General features: G+C 48.0%; 1 protein-coding gene across 2 annotated transcripts in view; it reads right to left on the reverse strand.

Moving 5' to 3' along the window:
- Positions 1 to 19,490, reverse strand: part of GRIPAP1 (GRIP1 associated protein 1) — a 1,613,923-nt gene that overhangs the window by 1,323,585 nt on the left and 270,848 nt on the right. For both annotated transcript variants that reach the window (XM_069645489.1, XM_069645490.1), the window contains exon 9: positions 1,028 to 1,098. In XM_069645489.1, the coding sequence (XP_069501590.1) occupies positions 1,028 to 1,098 (71 nt within the window). The remainder of the gene's footprint in view (positions 1 to 1,027; positions 1,099 to 19,490) is intronic.

Below are 19,490 nucleotides of genomic sequence, written 5' to 3' on the forward strand. Positions count from 1 at the left end.
CGCTTATGCCACCAAAGTGTTGCAGTCTGAGCTTCTAATATTTCGCCCACAGATCATTTGTCCCAACATCCTCAAATGATTTTCCATTGAGATCTCTCCTGCAGCATCCAATTTATAATCCATCATCCCATGTGAACTACATTTTCTTGCACATGCTACGGCCCCAATAATGATCATTTTTGAATGAACTTTAATACTACACCAATAAACACTAGCAACCACAGATTTGTACTATTAGAAGCATACATGGGGTGGTGTCAGCCCTAGCGATAAGAGATGTATAAAGCATTTTTCCTCAGTAAAAATAGGCAAATACTCCCTACACAGCTCCATTGCTATGTTTGGCACAGTAGTGCAAATAGTACCACAGGAAGAAACATTATTAATGCATGATCAGAAGTAGTATTAGCTTATAAAATACTCCCATTCGGAACTGGAATTACCCTTCTACTACTTCCAACTTTAAAAACTAGGGAGTAACATACTCCCAATTTAAAATCGTATCTGGGGCAATGGGTGGTGTATTAAGTATTAAAGCACGCTTGTCTCTTAAGAATCGCACACATATGCTCAGAAGTCATGCATAGCACCAAACCCCATTATCTCCACAAAAAGGGAATAAAGGAAAATGGAGAACACAGACATTGGGAAAAACATGGAACAAGGAGCCAAATGAACACATTGAAGTGCTACCAATATTTTTCTGATCAAAGAAATGATTGCAAGATTTCTGCATAGATCTATGACATGCCTTGCTATCTTTGCTCATCAACATTTCACTTTAACACATATGGAAAAGAAAACAGAGGGAACATAGGTTGCAGTCCATTTAGGAGTTAGATGTTCAGTCAACCGCTTTATTGTCTAAAGCAATACAGGGATAATTAATCTGTTATAACACCCAGACCCACATATAGGCTGGGTTTACAATAACATTCACTTGGGACTACAATCCACAGGCAAGCTTGCCAAAAGACAAGGAAATGGAAACAAGTCAAAATGTTTCTCTCCCCAGCCTGAAGCTTACCTCTAATGTTTGAAGCTGATCTTTCAGCAGTCTCTTCTCCTCCTTTTCCATCTCCCACTTCAATTTGATTTCTAAAAAAGCAATAAATAAAAAATAGGCAAGACGGAAAAGAAATCTCACAACCAATGTTTTAAGTAGACTATGGGAACCAGGTGGCAACTAGACAATCAGCAGTGCACTGGCCATTACAGGACCTTTGACAGCCTTCTGCCATTTGATGACAGGACTAAGAATTATAGCTTAATAGAAAAACACTGTGAAGACAAAAGGCACAGAGGATATTATTTGTGCAGGTCATTGCCCCATCATCCACTTTGCCCATGGGTGAGTCTTCACCTATTGCATGATTTTGCCACTCGTTTCCATATGAACTGATGGGATGTTACTATTTGAAAGGAAATGTTGTCTGGTTGAGTGAAAGGCTTTCTGGAAAAAGCAGAATTGGATGCTTCAGAATTACAATAAACACCGTCTACCAGAGCACAATTCTGCATGAAGCCGTCAATGAGTAGCGTGGAGCAGGCCAGGAATAGCTGTAATGCAATGTATTCCATCCCATCAAAGTATGCAAAAAGGCCTGGCATCCTGGTCCACACAGTGAACTGAATGTTTTGGTACCCCAATTGTCAGAAAATGCCACACTTACCGATAGCCTGGAATGTAACCGCAACTCTGAATTGGTGGAACACCAGCCATTCAGTCTAATCTAATCATTCAGTCTAATCAAACAGGGTGAGTGTCAGGTCAGGAATCCATTTTTCAGGTTCTATTTCCTAATGGAGTTGTCCCTTGAACCTTTTTGCTGGCTTTCTGTCTCCTAAACCGTCCTTTTGTGGTCAGAGAGACTTCAGTAGAAGTCTACCTGCAACTGTTATTCATATTTTATAAGCTGTCTTTAACAGTCCTAATGCCTACCTAAGAGCACCCCATGTTGCCACTGGGTGAGTTTTCTCCCTCGAAATGGGTGTTGGGATGTAGGCTTTTCAATAAAATTAAGGGCATTGCCACCAAAATTAAGTAACCACCATATTCACTCCCGGGCATTTGCAGACAACCTTTAATTATTACAAAACACCCAGGTCGGCTTATAACGGTTGCTGGATTGTTTATATGATTCTCTGACAAGACCAGAGGCGAGCATCATGCTTCTCTTTTTTCTTTGTTAAGGAAACTCAAGCAGCCAGATTCAAATAAAAAAAAAGTCAACACTAAACCATCTTTGCTGAAATCTCCAACTGAATAAATAAACAAAACAACGTTTAATAAACAGTTCCAAAGTGTCTCAGCTCGGCTCATGGTTCGGGTCATCTAAGCACATGACCCGGTTTCTCTAATCAGCATCAACTCCATACTGTTAAGAGCCTTGAACTTCCTTTCTGCTTCCTCTTTCTTAGCTGCTCGAGCAGCAGGTAAGCACATTGTTCCTTTTAGATTAATCATACGGATTTATTTGCAAGTCGGATTGAGAATAATTGTCTATTTCATACCTCAGCACAGCTGGCAGACCTGCTGATCAAACCGCCAGTGGCGCTATATGCTGGCACCCGCCAGGGCGCAATAATATCTTTTATCAATCATAATGAACTGTAAATCTCCTCAAGTCTCAAACACTAGCAGAGGTCATTGAATAATATTTATGCTACTAGAATTTGATATAAAACAAGAATGCTTTGCATTCTTGACTGCTTATTGTGCTAAAAATCATCCCAATCATTTTATATAGAGCTGAATTGTGGACTGAGAACAAGAAATGGCTAAAAACTCTAGAACGAGTGAGGAGGCATAGAACATTAGGAATGTAGTACTACATTCCTGTCGATTACATTCTAATGAGATAGGATTACGTTGGTATCTTGCCCATCTATCGTTGGTGTTTTCAAGGCTACAATATGGTTTGCTGAAGGCTTCCGTGCACCAATGGTAATGCACAAGGCTCTGTTTTCATCTACTACGATACACTCCATTATGTTAATTCAATCCGGCCTACAAATATTAGCCTCAATAAAGAAAGACCTTGTTGGTAGTCAACTAGCCAGGTCTTCACGACCAGGGCTCTCTCGGTCCTCTGCAGCTCCCAGTTGTTCCCAGGTTCGAACTTCCCAGGCATCCACTCTCCATCTTCAGTCCTTCTTCGATTTTAATATCCAAGTGCTGGGTCCTCCCCAGAGTAACAACAAAGTATTTTCTCACCGTTTGATGAGTAATCTCTCTTACTCATCTGGGCTCCTTTGCCACATTTAGATTTTACATTTAACATTTGGAGCACGGAGTAATCTGTATTACTCGCCTATCCCTCTTCTTGGTATCAGTGGTTTTGTCAGCCATTTCTTCAAAATGAATATTAGGACTTAATTACAATACTGAACAGTAGTTTGTTTCGATTGACTTCTCTGAAGCAAGGATGTTCTTGATGATTCAACAGAGAGGGTTTTAGGGAGCTCCTTATCCCCAGAAGGAGAGTCTCTCCTTGTGAGGCCCCGCTGACCGGCCCCCCGAAGGGAAACACTTGTGTTTAGGCGCGTTATAAATGCCATATCATATCATAAAGCAGGCTCAGCTCCCTAGTCTCACAAGGAAAGGCTTCCCTCTGTGGAGAAGTGATGCAGCCCTGCGATTCGTCAACTCCTAACACTAAATACAAAGTAACTTGAGCAAAGGTAACAACCAGAGGACTAGAACCATAGCTAATCGTGGATGACAACACTGATTGGAGGGACGACAAGCCAGCAAGCTCAAAGATTGATGAAGGATGTGACATAGCTTGTGAGCACCTCTTCTCTTGCAAAAGCTACTGCCCAGAGTATAAAAGAACAAGGCTATCTGCCCAGTCTTAACATGGGGGCTTGTTGACAGACTTCCAGACCTTGGGTATTATTTTCTGACTACAACCAGTGCACAATACACCCATAGCTGTAATCTGTAAGGAATGCTCAAGAAAGGGGAGAAGAATTCCACAATTGTCAGAACCAGGCCCTCTCTGATCAAGCAACCAGTGATCCAGATGTTCCGGAACAGTAAGTCCCTCCAGAACTCAAACGCTCAAGACTCCCAAAAATAGAAAAGAATGCACCCTCTTTGTTAAGGTGTTTTTTTTGTCCAGCCCCCTTTTGAGAGCTGTACAACTATAAGGTGGATCAGAGCAACCAGCCAAAAAAGGGAAGCAAAATCACCCTTAAAATGTTAAAGTGGCAGAGCAGCCAGACACAACTAAAGGCGAAGTAGGCTGAGAGGGAAGTCGGCTGACACAAAGGTACAATTAGTCCACACTCTTATCCATTTAAAATACACCACACACTGACATACTAAAAAATACACCATTATTAAATTACTGTTAAGATGGATATCCAAAATCAACCCTGGGGGTGGATTTTGAGAGGTCACCCTATTATGGTGAACAGATTGACACAGGGGACTAGCCAAACACAATCAAGGGAAGGTAGTAGAGCAGAAACACTTAGTCTCAGGAGGGCTGTGAGAGTGGTCTAGGGCTACAATGAGTCCACCCAGAACAGCAGCAATAATTCAAGTTAAGACAAGTACGTACAAAAATGTACAAAGATTTATTAGGACTTCAAAATACACCCTAAGCAAGTAAAACGTCAAGTCAAATATTGTCATACGCTTACTATAAAACAAATCTATACATTCTCCCCTAGGAGAAAAATGAAAAGCATATACTTCAATAACCAATGAAAGGTAAGTAAATATATGCATGAAATTCACTAGAGACGCTTCGAATAACCATGGGGAAGTTCCCCTACCACTTAATGAGTCCAACCCTAAGATGGTGTGGGGCCTTGTGCCACAAGGTCACCAGTACCAAAGTTATACTTCAAAGGTAGGTTTATTAAGTGATTTGGAAGATGCCAGTGGTTATGACCAAAAAGACAAGAAGGGTAAGTAAAGTTCATGTAGGTAAACAAACTCAATCCAAGTCTCTAGGGTAGTCCTAGGAAGAGAATCAAGACCAAGCCTCAGCAAACCAAAGTCAGGAAAGAGTACTTTAGGGACATGACTTTACACACTTGTAACCGTATGGAGAACAGGAGGGGGCAGAAACACTTTCTCCAGAGACCACTGCTGAGGTGACGGATTCTGTTGGGGACACAGTCTTCTCTGCTTTGTCCCATTCAGGGACACCTTGGGTATGCAGGTGCAAAGGTCACTTTCGGAAGCATCAATTCATTACGGTTGGTAGCAGTGCTTAGGAATCAGTTCCAAACACTTTTCAGCAGAACACCTAAATAAAGAAATGATGGAATATTGAGACTTCTGCACAGCAGACCACCTTCGAACATCTACAGGGAGCAATGAAGACAAGTTAAAATGGGAGTCACGGTGACAAGCAATCTTCATTGGGCGTAGAAAGATGCAGGCCCAGCAGAGTTTTGGTTGAAGCAAGAAGGCTGGAAATGCAAGAGTATGCGTCTTGTTACACAGGTTGAAATCCAAGTTCCAAGGATGCACTAGAAATGGTGACGACTGCAACAAGTTAGCTGGTCAGTCTACCTTGGTCTAGAGACACTTCCAAAGGCTCAGAAGGCATGCATCCTTGGGAAGGGGTCGAGACGGGTTGTTCTCACCCATCAAAGGGTCAAAGCAATGGTGAGAGCCTTCTTGAGATCAAGCAGGGGAGCAGAGCTTCACTGGGATTTCACTGGAGGTTGTGCTGGTCAGCTGCATGGATTGTCCTTGGGTCGCCAACAAGCTGCTCTTCTTCAAAAATGACTTCGCTCTAACGATGAGCTGTCTAATGGCTGCAGGAGCCCTCCTTTTATCCAAGATTTGGGCTGGGAGCTCGCACAAGCCCATCAATGGTAAGGATCTGCATCATTCAAACTGGCAGTGGCTATCCAATCATGGATAGGCATTGGCCACAACTTCTACCCACAAACAGAAATTCAAACACGAGGAAGTATGCTGGGAACAGACTGTCTCAGCCCCCACCTCGAGGTTCACACACAAACCGCCACTTATCCTGCGAAAGCAGTAGCTTTCCATACATGGCATTTCCAGACCTGGGAAGGCAGAAAGAAGACCATCTTTAGTAGCCTAGTCACTCACAAATGTTTGGCTTTTCCTGAGACTGGTCTGGTCGGCGACTCCTTGAATAACCTTTCAATCTGATGCATTAAATATTTTTGTAAGTGTTCTGTGAATATACTCTGTCGCGTCTCACTGGAGTAAGCGGAGAAAGGCCAAAAAACCGCCACATCCAACAGAAAAAAAGAGACTCCCGGAGATCGAGCCGATGAGTGTGATATGGAATTTGGTCAGCTATGAAGGGATTTGACGCATGACGGAATAAGCAAAGAATATTTGGAACACTCAATGAAAGATGACTTCCGCTTGATTTGATATAGGCAAATCCGCCGAAACACGTGTCATCAGGAAGGGCATCACTTTTAATAAGATAATTAAAAAACGTGGAAGTTGAAACAATTGGCGCAGATCTCTGGGAGTCTATTTTTTCACCTTTAGTAGCCCTTTACGGTAAACGCAAAAGTATAAAAAGGTAGAAAAGAAAATCAGCTCATTCTAGGCAGATTGTAAAACCAACCAAAAAGCAATTAAAGAAAAAGTATCCTAACCGCACTACACTTCAGGGTGATGTGCGGAACTGTAACAATCCAAGAAATCTGCAAAGAGACAGTCTCTCAGTACCGATAGTCTTAGGGACTGATCGTTTTTCCCAAAAGAAAGAGCAAAAAGGCAAAGGAAGGAAAGCATAAGGCTTTAGTTACCTTCAAAAAGTCAGGTCAAGAATCCAAACAGATCAAAAAGAAAGGGTGTCCCATAGAAGTCGGTGGGAGGAAAGCTACACGCAACACACACACGCCCACACAGACACAAAAACACACCACGCACGCGCACCCACAAATGCATAGTTCTTATTGTCACAAGAAATCCCAATGCCAACACTAATAAAGTCACTGTGATCCTACACCTCTAGGATACATTATTTGTGGAAGTACAGACACGCACATCAGATTCAATGAAGGGCCTAGATAAAACTTCACCAAAATTAGAATGCAGTCAGATATTCACTATAGTATAAGTGGGGCCACATTGAATGGACCTCACACAGCCTTCCTCAATGGATGAATTCCCCTGCATGCTGCAAAGGCAGCACTATGAATACATAAAACAAAAAGCTCGGCGCAGGGACGAAGGAGGCCCAGGAACAGACAATGGAGGCTGGCAAACCAGAGTGGCAGCTGACAGACAGGGAGTGGAAAGAAGCGCTGCAGGGTCATGTCCTGCGGAAAAAGAGTTCCTTAGAAACATGAACCCAATCCACAATAGGAGGATGTGAACATATAGCAGCATTTCAGATATATAACCTTTACTCTATATCAGAAACTAACTTCCACCTACATGATAACAGATTGCCATGGTTTAGGGCATCCCGGCCAAATTAAACAGACTGTGCTATAAAAAGCCACCCTGATGTTTGCACCTCTGGCGGGAAAGGACGTGAACTTCAATACAAAAAGTGGGCTTTGCATTGAGAGTTTGAAGGAAAGTCTGACAGGGAGGATGAAAGCCAAACAGAGATGGCGGTTAACTAAATATCTCTTGCACCACCTAGTCAAATGCTTTTTCAGTGATGATATTGACCACAGTGCATAGAGATGAATTTTACCTATGAAAGGGTATGATGAAAAATAGCGCCACCTTACTGTAATGGCCATGACGCCCTTGACCAATACACACTTGGTCATCATTAATATGTTTTCCCTTACACCTTCTAACTAACTGCATGACGAAAACCTTAGCTAGCAGTTTTACACCTCCAGCATGATCGGGGGGAAGTTAGCCCCAGAAGTTGGTGGCTTGTCGGACTTCGGGATCAAGGAAATGACATCATGCTACATGGACTACTGTAAGTGCCTTGTCGACAGGGAATCCATATGTACCTGTACTCGGAAGACTGGCTGAATCGGGGATCTGCAGCTGGACAGGTGGTGTAATCAGTCAACCTCGTCGTCAAGCTGGCTTTTACTCTGGGGTGGAAAAAAATTAATTTGGAAAAATCGACTTTTGCACCCGCTCACGAAGTTGCAGTAGATCGGGCTTGTTTGGGATTGTGTGCAGAGTAGGAATTACCCGCGACATATGATCACAGCTCTGAGAAAAATGTGCAGAGTTCTTGACAAGTATGCACCTATCAGCAGTAAAGTTCCAATATCTGTTCCGTTTGATCGCCTCTTGTATTTTGTTTGTACGACATGCAATATTACACATGGGGCAGGCACACTTAAACCTAGTGGCATGGTGGTCTGAAGCATCCCAAACACAGATGGAAATGAGAGAGGTGCCAGTGTCGTTTTACGTTGATAGACCGGTGAACAGAGGAGAGCAATCCAACAATGGGCATGCTTTTAACCACATCGTAACACATTAGAACACTTAGTCTTTCAAGCTGGGGAGCCATGATGGGGTAGTGGGAGATATATGATTAGTGGTGCACAGAAGATCAGGTTGTGGATAAATAGGCTAGAACTTAAAGCTGTTTGAAGGCATTTTGTCCACAACCGTAGGGTGTCAGTTTTGATTTACACAGTCAACATTACAGCCATGTTCTATGTCAACAAGCTGGGAAGGCAAAAGGTCTCCACCTCTCTGCAGGTTTTCCATCGAAACGTAGGGCTGGTGACTACAGCACTCCATCTTCCATTTAGCCTCTCGTGTGGCTGGAGTGGAGAATGTACTGGCATAAATACTCAGCCGAGGGTGGAACTATACAACAGGAAGGGTGGGGGACATGATTGTGCACTTCTAACGTACTCCTAGTCCATAGTCCCCTTTCCTCCATACTGTATGGGCGTCCCTCGCTAGGGACAGGAGACAGAACACTTTTCCACCAGAACAAATCCTTTTCCCCTTTAAATTTAGAGGCGTGCAGAGGCGCAGCCCTGGGAGCATGCGTTCCTCTGACTCCGCCCACCGTCGCCACTCCTCAGTCCCCTTTGACACATTGCCAATGTTACCATTGCCTAAGGACACCTGTTTTATTAAAGGGGGAGGATGGTGGGACGTATGGTTGAAAGGAGACTATGAACTAGGAGTATGTTTCGTCACTACAGTGAGTAACTTATAATTACTCCTCCGTACCGTCCCCTTTCCTCCATACTGTATGGGCGATTACAACTGAATGTAGCACAAGGGTGGAGAGGTGACCCTCCTAAGAAAACAAATTCCTTTAAACTGCCTGCCCAAATGCTGTGTCGGACCCGGAACTGGCATCCGAGCAGTAGTGCTTGCAGAAGGCCGAAGGCTTAGCCCATGTAGCTGCCTTGCTGATGACCTGCCACAGAACGTGCCTATGGAAGGCAACCACCGTGGCCTTGGCTCTGATAGCGTGGGCATGCATATTTGCCAGGGAGTGGTTTGTGCTGCCCCTCATAGGCCTCCTCAATGGCCGCAAACATCCATCTTGCTATGAAGGCTTTGGAAACCTGATAGCCTGGCATTGACCCACCAAAGGTGACAAAGAGAGCCTCTGATTTGCAGAAGCTCTTGGTTTTATTATTGGTTTATTAGGTAGAATTTTAGAGCGCGCCTAAACATCTAGACAGTGCAGTACCCTCTGATCTTCGTCCAAAGGGTCAGTGAAGAAAGTAGATAGCCTCCTCGTTTCACCTGAATGAGGAGATTGTGCTATCTTAGGTAGGAACGCAGGGTCAGTTCTAAGCACCACCATGTCCTTATGAAAAGTAGTGTAAGGCTCTGAAGCCACCAGTGCCTGGATTTCACAGACCCTGCATGCAGACGTAAGATCCACCAAGACGGCTGCCTTAATGGTGACTAGCCTGATGTCCTCGGACGCCATTGGCCCAAATGGTTTCTGCGCCAAGGCCCCAAGACAACATTGAGGTCCCACACCAGGTGTGGCTTCTTGATAGGCGGGGTAGAGCCTGGTGAGGCCTGCCAAATGTCTTTTAATCACCGGGTTGGAGGAAGAGAAGACCTCCTCATCCTCCTGCTCCTCCTCCGAGTTCCAGTAGCACCTATGGCCGCCAGATATCACATTGTCCAACGTGCAGGTCAGCGGATCGACCTTTCATTCCGCCCAGTGACAAAACCTAGTCCACTTGATTGTATTCTGGCTAGTAGCATCGTTCCTAGCGCACTGTATGATGTCTAGGTTAGCCTGTGACAGATGCAGGCATAACTCCTGGGGGTGGAGGGGTTGATGACCGTGCCTCACTGCTGAGATAGTAGGTGAGCTGGATCCAGCTGAAGGTGGATCAGGGACTGATCTGAAAGGCTGAGCAATTCCGAGAACCATGGCCTTGACAGCCACCAAGGAGCTATCAGAATGATACAGCGGTGTCGGGACTCCCTTATCTTGCAGATTACCCTGTGCACAAGGGGAGTGGGAAGGAAGGCATATGTGTTCATGCTGTTCCACTGTATCTGCATCGCATAGCCCAGACATCCCAGCCCTGTCCCTGCCAGGATGTGAACTGTGGGCACCTCCTGTTGGACCCGGTGGCAAAGAGATCCACCTAAGGATGACCCCATCTGTCGAAGATCCCCTGAAGGATCTGTTTGTTCAACTGCCATTCGTAGTTCTCCACACCCAGCCTGCTGAGCCTCTCTGCCTCCAGGTTGGACTCCCCCAGGAGGTGGATTGCTGCCAAGTGCATGTTGTTTACCAGAAGCCACTCCCAAATGTTGACTAGTGGAGTGCAGAGGAGAGGCAACCTAGTACTACCCTGCGTATTGGTGTAATACATGCTGGTGGAGCTGTCCGTTTGTATGAGGATCGCCTTGCCACTGATAATCGGGAAGAAGGCTTTAGAGCGAGCCCTCTCGAGCTCTTCGCTCCTCTACCTCCAACTCCCTCCGGGTCAATCGTTTTTCAAAGAAACAAGCTGGGGGTAGATCTCTGTCTTAACTGGGGCCTCCCTCTGGAACAGCCTCCATGTCACTCTAAAACTTGAGGAGAACCATCTCCGGTTCTGGAAGCACCTCAAGACCTTCCTCTTCTCTGCTTCTGCCTTCACTCCCCTCTCCACTGCTGATCTTTTCTCTCTTGGCACCAGGCACCTGGTCACCCTCTGTCCCCCGGGCCCAGGTACCTGCTCACCCTGCCACCCTCCCGCACTGCCTCCGGGCCACCCCTTGCACTGGGGTTGTATCTGTAACCATACACCCCCCTTTTTCTTCCTGCATTTATCAGACCTACCCTGTCTGCTGCCTTGAACCCAGCACTCGCCAATTGCTCGCTGCACTACCACTGTTTGTTGCCTTTATTATTTATTTATTATTATTTATCTGTTTTCACTTCTCCCCCCTTCCATGCACCCCCCCCATGCACTTGCGCGTTCTCAATGTCACTGGGCCTAGTAAGATCGTTGTTTTGTTCCCCCCTGTTCCCCTCCCTTGCTTTGTCTCGCTCTGAAACACTTGTGTATGAGCGCGATAGAAATAAAATATCAATATCAAAGACGACCATCAACTCAGAAGTGGGCCTCCTACTCCTACCCGGACCAAACCCCATGGACACTGGTTGTCCAAGGTAGCTCCCCAGCCCTCTAGGGATGACTCCGTGGTGATGGTAACCGGCGGTGCTGGTTGCTGGAAGGGCCTTTCTACCCGCAAGTTGTAGACTGTGCTCTACCAGACTAGGCCCTAGGGGAGATGTAGTGGGATGCTGACCAGATCCACCTGGGAACGCTTCTACTGACTCCAGGAGGCTGCAGACCAGCTCCGCCTGGGAACGCTTCTATGGACTCCAGGAGGCTGTGAAGTGCAGCTGCAAGCGCCTCGTTTTGAGCCTTGTGTGTGCCACTGGCAGGAGTTACGCCGCCATGATGCCCAGGAGGTGTTGGTACCACCATGCCGAGGTCACTGCTCTGCTGAGTATATGTCCCATGGCCCTTTAGATGGCAATGATCTTGTCCTTCGAGGGAAAGACTCCCTCTCAGAGCTCATATCCCAGATGAGGCCCAGGAACGTTAGCTTCTGCGTAGGCTCCAGCTGTGATTTCTTGAGATTGATGGAAAATACCAACTTGTGTAGAGTATTCATGAGGACGGAGGAGGTGTGGTGGACTGCCTCCGGAGACCCTGCCCCAACGAGCCAGTCGTCTAGGTATGGATAGACGTGGTGACACTGGGCCCTAAGAAGGGCTGCCACCACGTTCATCAGCCTTGTAAAAACCGTGGGGGCTGAATTGAGGCCAAAGGGTAGAACCTTGTATTGGACATTAAAGCCCATGATCCTGAACCTCGGAAAGGACCGATGGGGCAGCCAGAACGGGACGTGTAGGTACGCATCCTTCAGACACAGGGATGCACAGTGTCTCAGCTATAAGCGATGGGGTAACCATCTTGAACTTTTGAAGAGGGAGGGAAAGGTTCAAGGTGGAAAGGTCCAACATAACCATCAGGCCTGCCTGGTTCTTCTTGTGTATGCCGAATATCAGTGAATAGAAGCCCAGACCCCGCTGTCTTCCACTATCTGACTCTCTACGAGTGAGTACTATTACTGAGAGGATCCAGCGGTTCCCAAACCTTGTGTGCCAGCCTTGGGAGTGAAGGGCAAGCCTGCCCCCCACCAGAGACATGTGGATCCGAGGCTGAGGAGGGAGACTGAAAAAAAACCTTGTGCGCGGCCTTGTGTTTGCACCAGTGTTGGCTCAGAGACCTGTCGGGTTGCCTGGACCGTCGTTCCTGGAAAGCCCAGAAACCCCAGGATGGATAAGGATTTGGCAGTATCCAAACTGTTCTTCTTATCCAGTTCCTCATCCGTAGTAGAAAGTAACAGGGTGCCACCCTTAAAGGGAAGGTCCTGGATGTCCGGGTTGAACTTGGTTGCCCACAGCCAGGCCATCCTTCTCATGCCCTTAGCAATCTAAATGGCACGGCCTGAGGAGTCAATGTGCGTCACTGTGGACTCCATAATGTCTTGCGCTACAATTTTGACCTCTGCCAGCCCTACCTTGAAGCGTGCTCTGTACCGGAAGTTCAGGAAGGAAGTCCGTGAGTTCGTCCCAAAAAGCCCATGGTTGACAGCGGCTAGTATAGCGTCCGCATTAGATGAAGAAGATGAAGGGAAGCGTTGGAATACAATTTCTTCCCGTATGCTTCCAGACTCTTCTCCTCCTTACCCAGGAGCGCAGAGGCTGATGTAGCTGAAGACTATTGTGGCTTGGAGTAGAGCAAAGCTGCGGTGATCACCGAGGAGTGTGGCTGAGGATGTGCCGACAGCAAGAGGGGGTCTACTCCATCTTCCTAAACTTGGCATCAAATCGCTTGTTGGTAGGCTGCACGCGAATAGGGTTTAAGCCATCCCTTTTTTGCCAGTGCCACCTCCTCTTTTCGCATCGGAATACCTGTTTAGCCTAGGGTATGTAGAGTGAGGACCTCTGCTAGGACCCTCGCCTCCAGTTGTTCCACCTCAGGCTGAGGAAGCCCAAAGTACTCTGCCAATCCGGTGAGCCGCTCATGGAACGCCTTGGCCGACGACTGTGTATCCGGATCATCCTCATTGTCCGTGTCCACCAAGGGGTCCTGCTGGTCAGGTGCAGCTGGAGGTGTGGCGTACTGACAAGGGCCGGCAGTGGTTGCGGTGGCTGTGGTGCTGCCAAGACCATTGGAGGTGTGGGACCGGGCAAGGGCAGCTGGGGGTGCACCATGGGCGGAGCCACCAGAACCACAGGTGGAGTGGCCGTGGCTGCCGCCGGCACAACTGGACGGAGCATGCCCCTGATCACATCCTTGAGGATGATGCCCATCTGTGGAGACCTCAAAGGCCAGAAACATTTCAAAAAACCTGTCCTCATAGGCCAGTGGAGTGCTCGGAGGTGCGGGCATGGGCTGAGACCTGGACACACTCTGCCCTGCTGTCTGCGGGGTGTATCTGCCCTGTGACGATGACGGGTATGCCGTAGCCCAGGTGCCCGGTGAAGACCAGTCCCACCTGGAAAAAACTCGTTCCCCTACCTGTTCCCCAAAAGGTGATGATGTTGGGCGAGCCACCATTTTATCTGACCCGGCAGCCATCTTGTTGGGCTGCATGCCACTTGCCTGTGTCGTGGTGCTTGCTGCGCTGGGCCCAGCCTCTTCCAAGACTCTTGGCAGTGGAGGTTGAGGCCTACCCTGCACCTCAGGACAGAGCCTGGTATGCTGATTGCCCTCGGCTGTGTCGCCGATAGTGCTGCAAACAGGCGCCCCCTCAGATATCTGTCCGGTACTAAGGCATAGCCCCTCGGGTGTAGACCCGGTAATAGAACCTTGCGGTCCCTCAGTGATGTCACTGGTGGGTAGTGATCTCTCGGCCTGGTGGCCGGTAGCTGTAGCAGCCTCGGTACCCGTCCTGGTACAAGAACCTGAAAGGTCCCTCCCGCTCATGCGCTTCGTGGGAAAGGCATTGCCTTTGAGGGGTGTGGATGAAAGTGCCCCTAGCTTGTGCTTGACGAAATCCTTTAAGTCCTCCGGAGGCGACCTTCCAAAGAGCTCCCTCCACCGAGCTAGCCTGTTTATCAGAGCATGCAGTGTCAGCGTGTCGCACACGGTGCAGCCTTCCCAGCTGTGGTCGGGGCCAAGGCAGCAGAGGCAGAGAACATGGGGGTCAGACGTAGGAAAGAGCCCCTCGCAGGCTGGACACCTCCTGAAGCCCACAGACGTCGACATGCCCCAGGAAGGAGCGTGGCACCGGAGGACAGAGGTATCTGATTAAAGACAAGAACGAAGAAGAAAAAAAACACTTCTCTGGGGAAGAGCGCGTGGAATTACTCGGCCAGAGGTCTAACCCAGGAGCGCTGGTGAAAGCAGTCCGTTCCCGTCGACGCAGAAAAGAGGACTGAGGAGTGGCGCCGGTGGGCAGAGTCAGGGGAGCGCATGCTCCCAGGGCCGTGCCCCAGCGCGCCTCTTAATTTAATGGGGAAAAAGATTTTTCCTGGTGAAAAAGGTTCCGTCTAGCCCGTCCTTAGCGAGGGACAGTATGGAGGAAAGGGGATGGGAAGTAGGATTCGACAACTTCTTTAGCTCCTACATTGCCAGAGAACACAGGATTTGGGTGAGATCTTGATAAGCACTCGGAGTGTCCCCTCAAAGTGAGTCACTCCTACAGAGATCCCGCTGGCCCAAACCCCTAGGGAGGGTCTTGCATAGCGGGTCCATGATGGTTCCTCCATTTCCCCTACAAATTCGCTGCAGGAGGATAATGGAGAGTATTTTTTACGGCAGACGGTGGGGGTCTCTTGAATCCTTTTGTAGGAGGGTGGAAAATGAAAGTCTGTTCTTATAATTACCTCCTCCAGTAGTCCAGGAAAAACTGCAGCTATCAAGTTGGTGGGATGTCTTCTGACCTACAAAGAGAAGGGGAACTTTCAGGCATCCCCATGGACACAAGTGATCTTTATGGCCTTGCGCCTTCTAAAGTCTTAGGGATAAATTAGATGTGATCTAATAGTGGTTAGTCTACTGCCAAAGTCGCCCACGACTTTAGCCAAGGCGTTGTTTACTCGGATGGCCTCACAAGCTTGAAAAGGATGGCTGGTGCGGTCGTAAATCCATCCACCACTTGCTCTTCTTCCCCTCACTGCCACTCCTCTACCCCTGTCCAACCTATCTCCATGGATTCTTCTGGGATGTTTTTGGGGCAGGCTCAGGCAAAGGGGCCTTTTTCTCCACACGAGAAACAAGTCGTCAGTGACGAAGGAAGGGGTTTGTTCTGCATAGCGACTTCGCCTAATGTTCCTTGGAATTTTGCGGTACAGAAGGCTAGGAATCTCAGTGGGATCTCTTCCCTTGATTTGTGATAGATGGAAGGGCTCTGGGTGTTTGTACTGCGTTGGAGGAGTGTTTCCAACAGTGGGCTTAAGTTCTCTCGTACGTTCCAGAGGCTTTCGCTACCGTTGTTTAACATTTCTGAAAGCCTCCGAGTGGGTCTGGGCTATCTTAATAACGGTGTCTAATGACGGGTGTGGTTATTGTAACACAGCTCTTTGGACAGGGAGCTGTAGAGCATTAATAAATTGTTCCAAAGTGTGTTGCTAGAAATTCAAGTAGGGTTTTCTTCCCAAGTCATTGGTTAAGAAGGTTTTAGATGGCCTGGCTAATTCCAACGTGGTCTCATTGGGAGCAATTGGACAGCCCAGAACTTTCTTTGGAAGAATGCTTCCGTTTACTTTTTCTAAAAGAGCGGTTTCAATTTCTTGGAAAGGAATAGTCCCAGTGGATTGATGATTTGATAGGACAGTTGTTATCCTCCTTTCAATAAAGGGGCAACATAACAAGTCGTGAGGGATTCATCCCATTGGAATTGGGCAACCAATCATTTTAAATTAATGAAAAAGGTGTTCGAAGGGAGGGGCCAAGATGGCAACGATGTAGGCCCGTTCCTTCAGAGCTCTGTGACCGAAGGGACTGGGAGAGCTGGCTCCTACTGACCGATAGGTGCCGCAAGCTCGACCACCAGTGGGGGAGCGACATCACAGCACCACTGGGGTGCCGGTGGCCAGGCAATTGCAGTCCTCACTGCCTGCAAGGTGGGGCAGCCCAGGGGAGTGGACGGCATGCAGCATGCAACATTCAGCAGAGCGGCGCAGAGACTAGCAAAACGCTCCGGCGTGAATAGCGGGGGAAATCGGTGCATGGACAGACCAGTGGGTGCCGGGCAGCTGCAAGTACATTGCGGCAGTGTTAGCGTCAGCCACTTTTGAGGCAGGCAGAGTCTGGTACTCCATGGCACACTGGAAGGCCTCTTTGCAAGCATATGTTTTTTCTGAGGCCGGACAGAGCCAGACCGGGCTTACAGAGCCAATGAGATGCACTCGGTTGGGGACGAGGATGAATTGGGAATGGCCTGGACAGCGCAGCTACCCCACCCCCAACTGTTTCGAAATGTGCTCTGTAGGGAATATATTCACAGCTGAAGTGCAGGTCATGGGACACATATGAAGAACAGGTACCGAGGACTGTGAAAGTAACGTGTCATCTCCAGGGAATTGAGGGGAGTGACTCCTGCAGACCCCAGTCAGCATTCACGCTTGAATAAGAGGGTCGATGAAATCAATCAACCATACACACAATCCCACCCAGCTGTGCAGAACCTTGAAAAGGATGTGGATGCTGCAGTTAAAGTAAATAGGGTCATAGAATGTAGATTGGAGTACCTGTAAAATGCAATTTGTGCAAAACAGATCCGAATTTTGGGACTCCCATCTGCCGTAGAGGGGGAAGGATCCAGTGGCCTTTGTCACTACTTGGATTCCTTAGCTGCTCAACTTGCAAAGTAAAGAGGAGCCCATCTATGTTGACAAAATGCTTTTGTATTAAAATGCCCTCTGTCCCTGGAAGGAGGGAGTCAAAAGCGGGAACGACGCGGATCGTGAAGCTCCCAGATGAGCGGGATAGAGAGAGAATTATTTCAGTGGTAAAGGCTAAGGGAAGGTTGGAGTATGAGTAACACCAGATTAATTTTTTCCCGGACCTGCCAGCTGTAACAGGCAAACTAAGAAAGATGTTAAATGTTCTAAAAAAGGCATTTTTGGACCGTGGAGTGAAGGCAGGTCTGCTGAGGCCAGCTAAACTTAGAGTGACTTGGAAGGAAAAGGAATGTGTCTTTTGGGATGCAGAGAGAGAGTCGAAGACCTCTTGAAATCGATCACCAGAAAGGGGTCGAGTGATGGTGACAAAGTTTGGTACCCTAGCCCTGGTTGAGGTAAATTAAATTTGGGGGCGAGGACATATTGCAGTATTCTAATCCCCAGTTCATGTTTTTCCTTGGTCTCTGTTAGAGTGTGGACAATTATTTCAAGGTGTTCGAGTGGGTTTACTATTGTGAGAAAGTTGGTTATGCTGGGACATTGTGTAGGAAGGGGGAGGCGTGGCCTGCAAATGGAAAGAGGTACAAGGGAGTCTGCTTGGGAAGTGGCGGTCCCACCCTAGGTAACCCCTTTGGACAGCAATGATTGGAATGATATGGAGAAGGTGGCGGTATCTGCGGTATCTCTTATAGGGGTAGACATTAGTGTGACTCCTTAAAGCCGGACCGCTTTCTTCTGCTCTCGGATGAGGACCTTATCAGTGGGTTGCCGATATCTATTTCTCTGGCTTTCTTCAGTGTCAGACTTCTTGTGGGCCCATCAGTCCCTTTCTCTGGGTTTCTATGGCGTTAGCCTTCTCGTGAACTTTCCGTTGCCTCTGTTGGGTTTCCTCTGGCAGCAGCCTTCTCATGGGCTTACCGGTGTCCCCCTCTCGCATTTCCTCTGTCGGCAGCCTCCTCGTGGGCTCATCGGCGTCTCTTTCTATTCCTCTGTTGCATCTCTCTGGAAGCGAGCGGAGAACTTTATTTGGTCAGCGCTCCTGGGCTCAGTAGCGTTCTGCGGGCTGCTCGCCCACCACATACACTCTGTGGACCCACCTCCATTTAGCGCTGGTTCAACGCAGTAGTGGCAACGGCTGCTCTGTGCATTTTCTGCCCCAGCTGACTGACTTTACGTCAGCTGTTCTCTACTTCCTCCAAGTGAGGCTATATGGGTTTCTGAAATGAGAGACAAAGTTACTTTGATTACAGGATTGCAGAGTTGAGTTGGAGTCAGAATTAACATTGGACAGAAAAAACAGGCATTATCACTTTGATAACCTCTTTAGCTCCCTCATAGACAGAAAAAACTTGATTTGGGCGAGATCTTGATAAACGCTGGGAATCCTTGTCCCCTTAGTTAGAGTCACTCCCACCGAGATCCTGCATGTCCAAACCCCTGGGGGGAGGGGATCTTGTGTAGTGTGCTCCCCATCCCTAACCTCAATGGAGTGGCTCTGGCCTTGGGGAGAAGGGACGGATACCCTGGATTTGTCACAGTTGCCAGGGACTTGCACCCTGAGCCAACGACGATCCCAGCAACCCCAGAAAAGGAATAAATGTTCTTTTCAGGACATCGGCCCTGAAGCCTGCATTGGCGATTTTGGTGAGGAGGACACCAGGAAGATGTAGAAACCCGCAAACACGGCACCCAGCCATTAAGAGAACAAAATAGGGCAGTAGCACACCAGCAACGATCTCAGGAAGGGGAAAACATCTGGAATCACGTTTGGACGTCCCAAGTGGACGATCTGGTGTAGTGATGAAGTCTCAGTGTCCCTCTGAACCCCAGCAGCAACCAGCACCCAAGCGGGATATCCTGGTGCTAAATGGCAGGACATTGCAGTAAACAGCCCAGAAAATGGCTCCAGAGTGGAGAGCTCAATCCAGCAGGAAGTATGGAGAGCAAATGTGGTTTGCCGGAGGACTGCTTTTCCTGCAACCTCTGCTGGAAGCCATTGGCATTTTTAAACAGAAGCGCTGCATGGAGTGTGGAGAGCAAGTGTGGTTTGCCGGAGGACTGCTTTTCCTGCAACCTCTGCTGGAAGCCATTAGCATTTTTAAACAGAAGCGCTGCATGGAGTGTGGAGAGCAAGTGTGGTTTGCCATGGTTCGCTGCGGGTCTCACAAAGCTGCT

Source organism: Ambystoma mexicanum, chromosome 2p (genome assembly GCF_040938575.1).
Source record: "Ambystoma mexicanum isolate Mex_15411 chromosome 2p, UKY_AmexF1_1, whole genome shotgun sequence".
NCBI classification, from domain to species: domain Eukaryota; kingdom Metazoa; phylum Chordata; class Amphibia; order Caudata; family Ambystomatidae; genus Ambystoma; species Ambystoma mexicanum.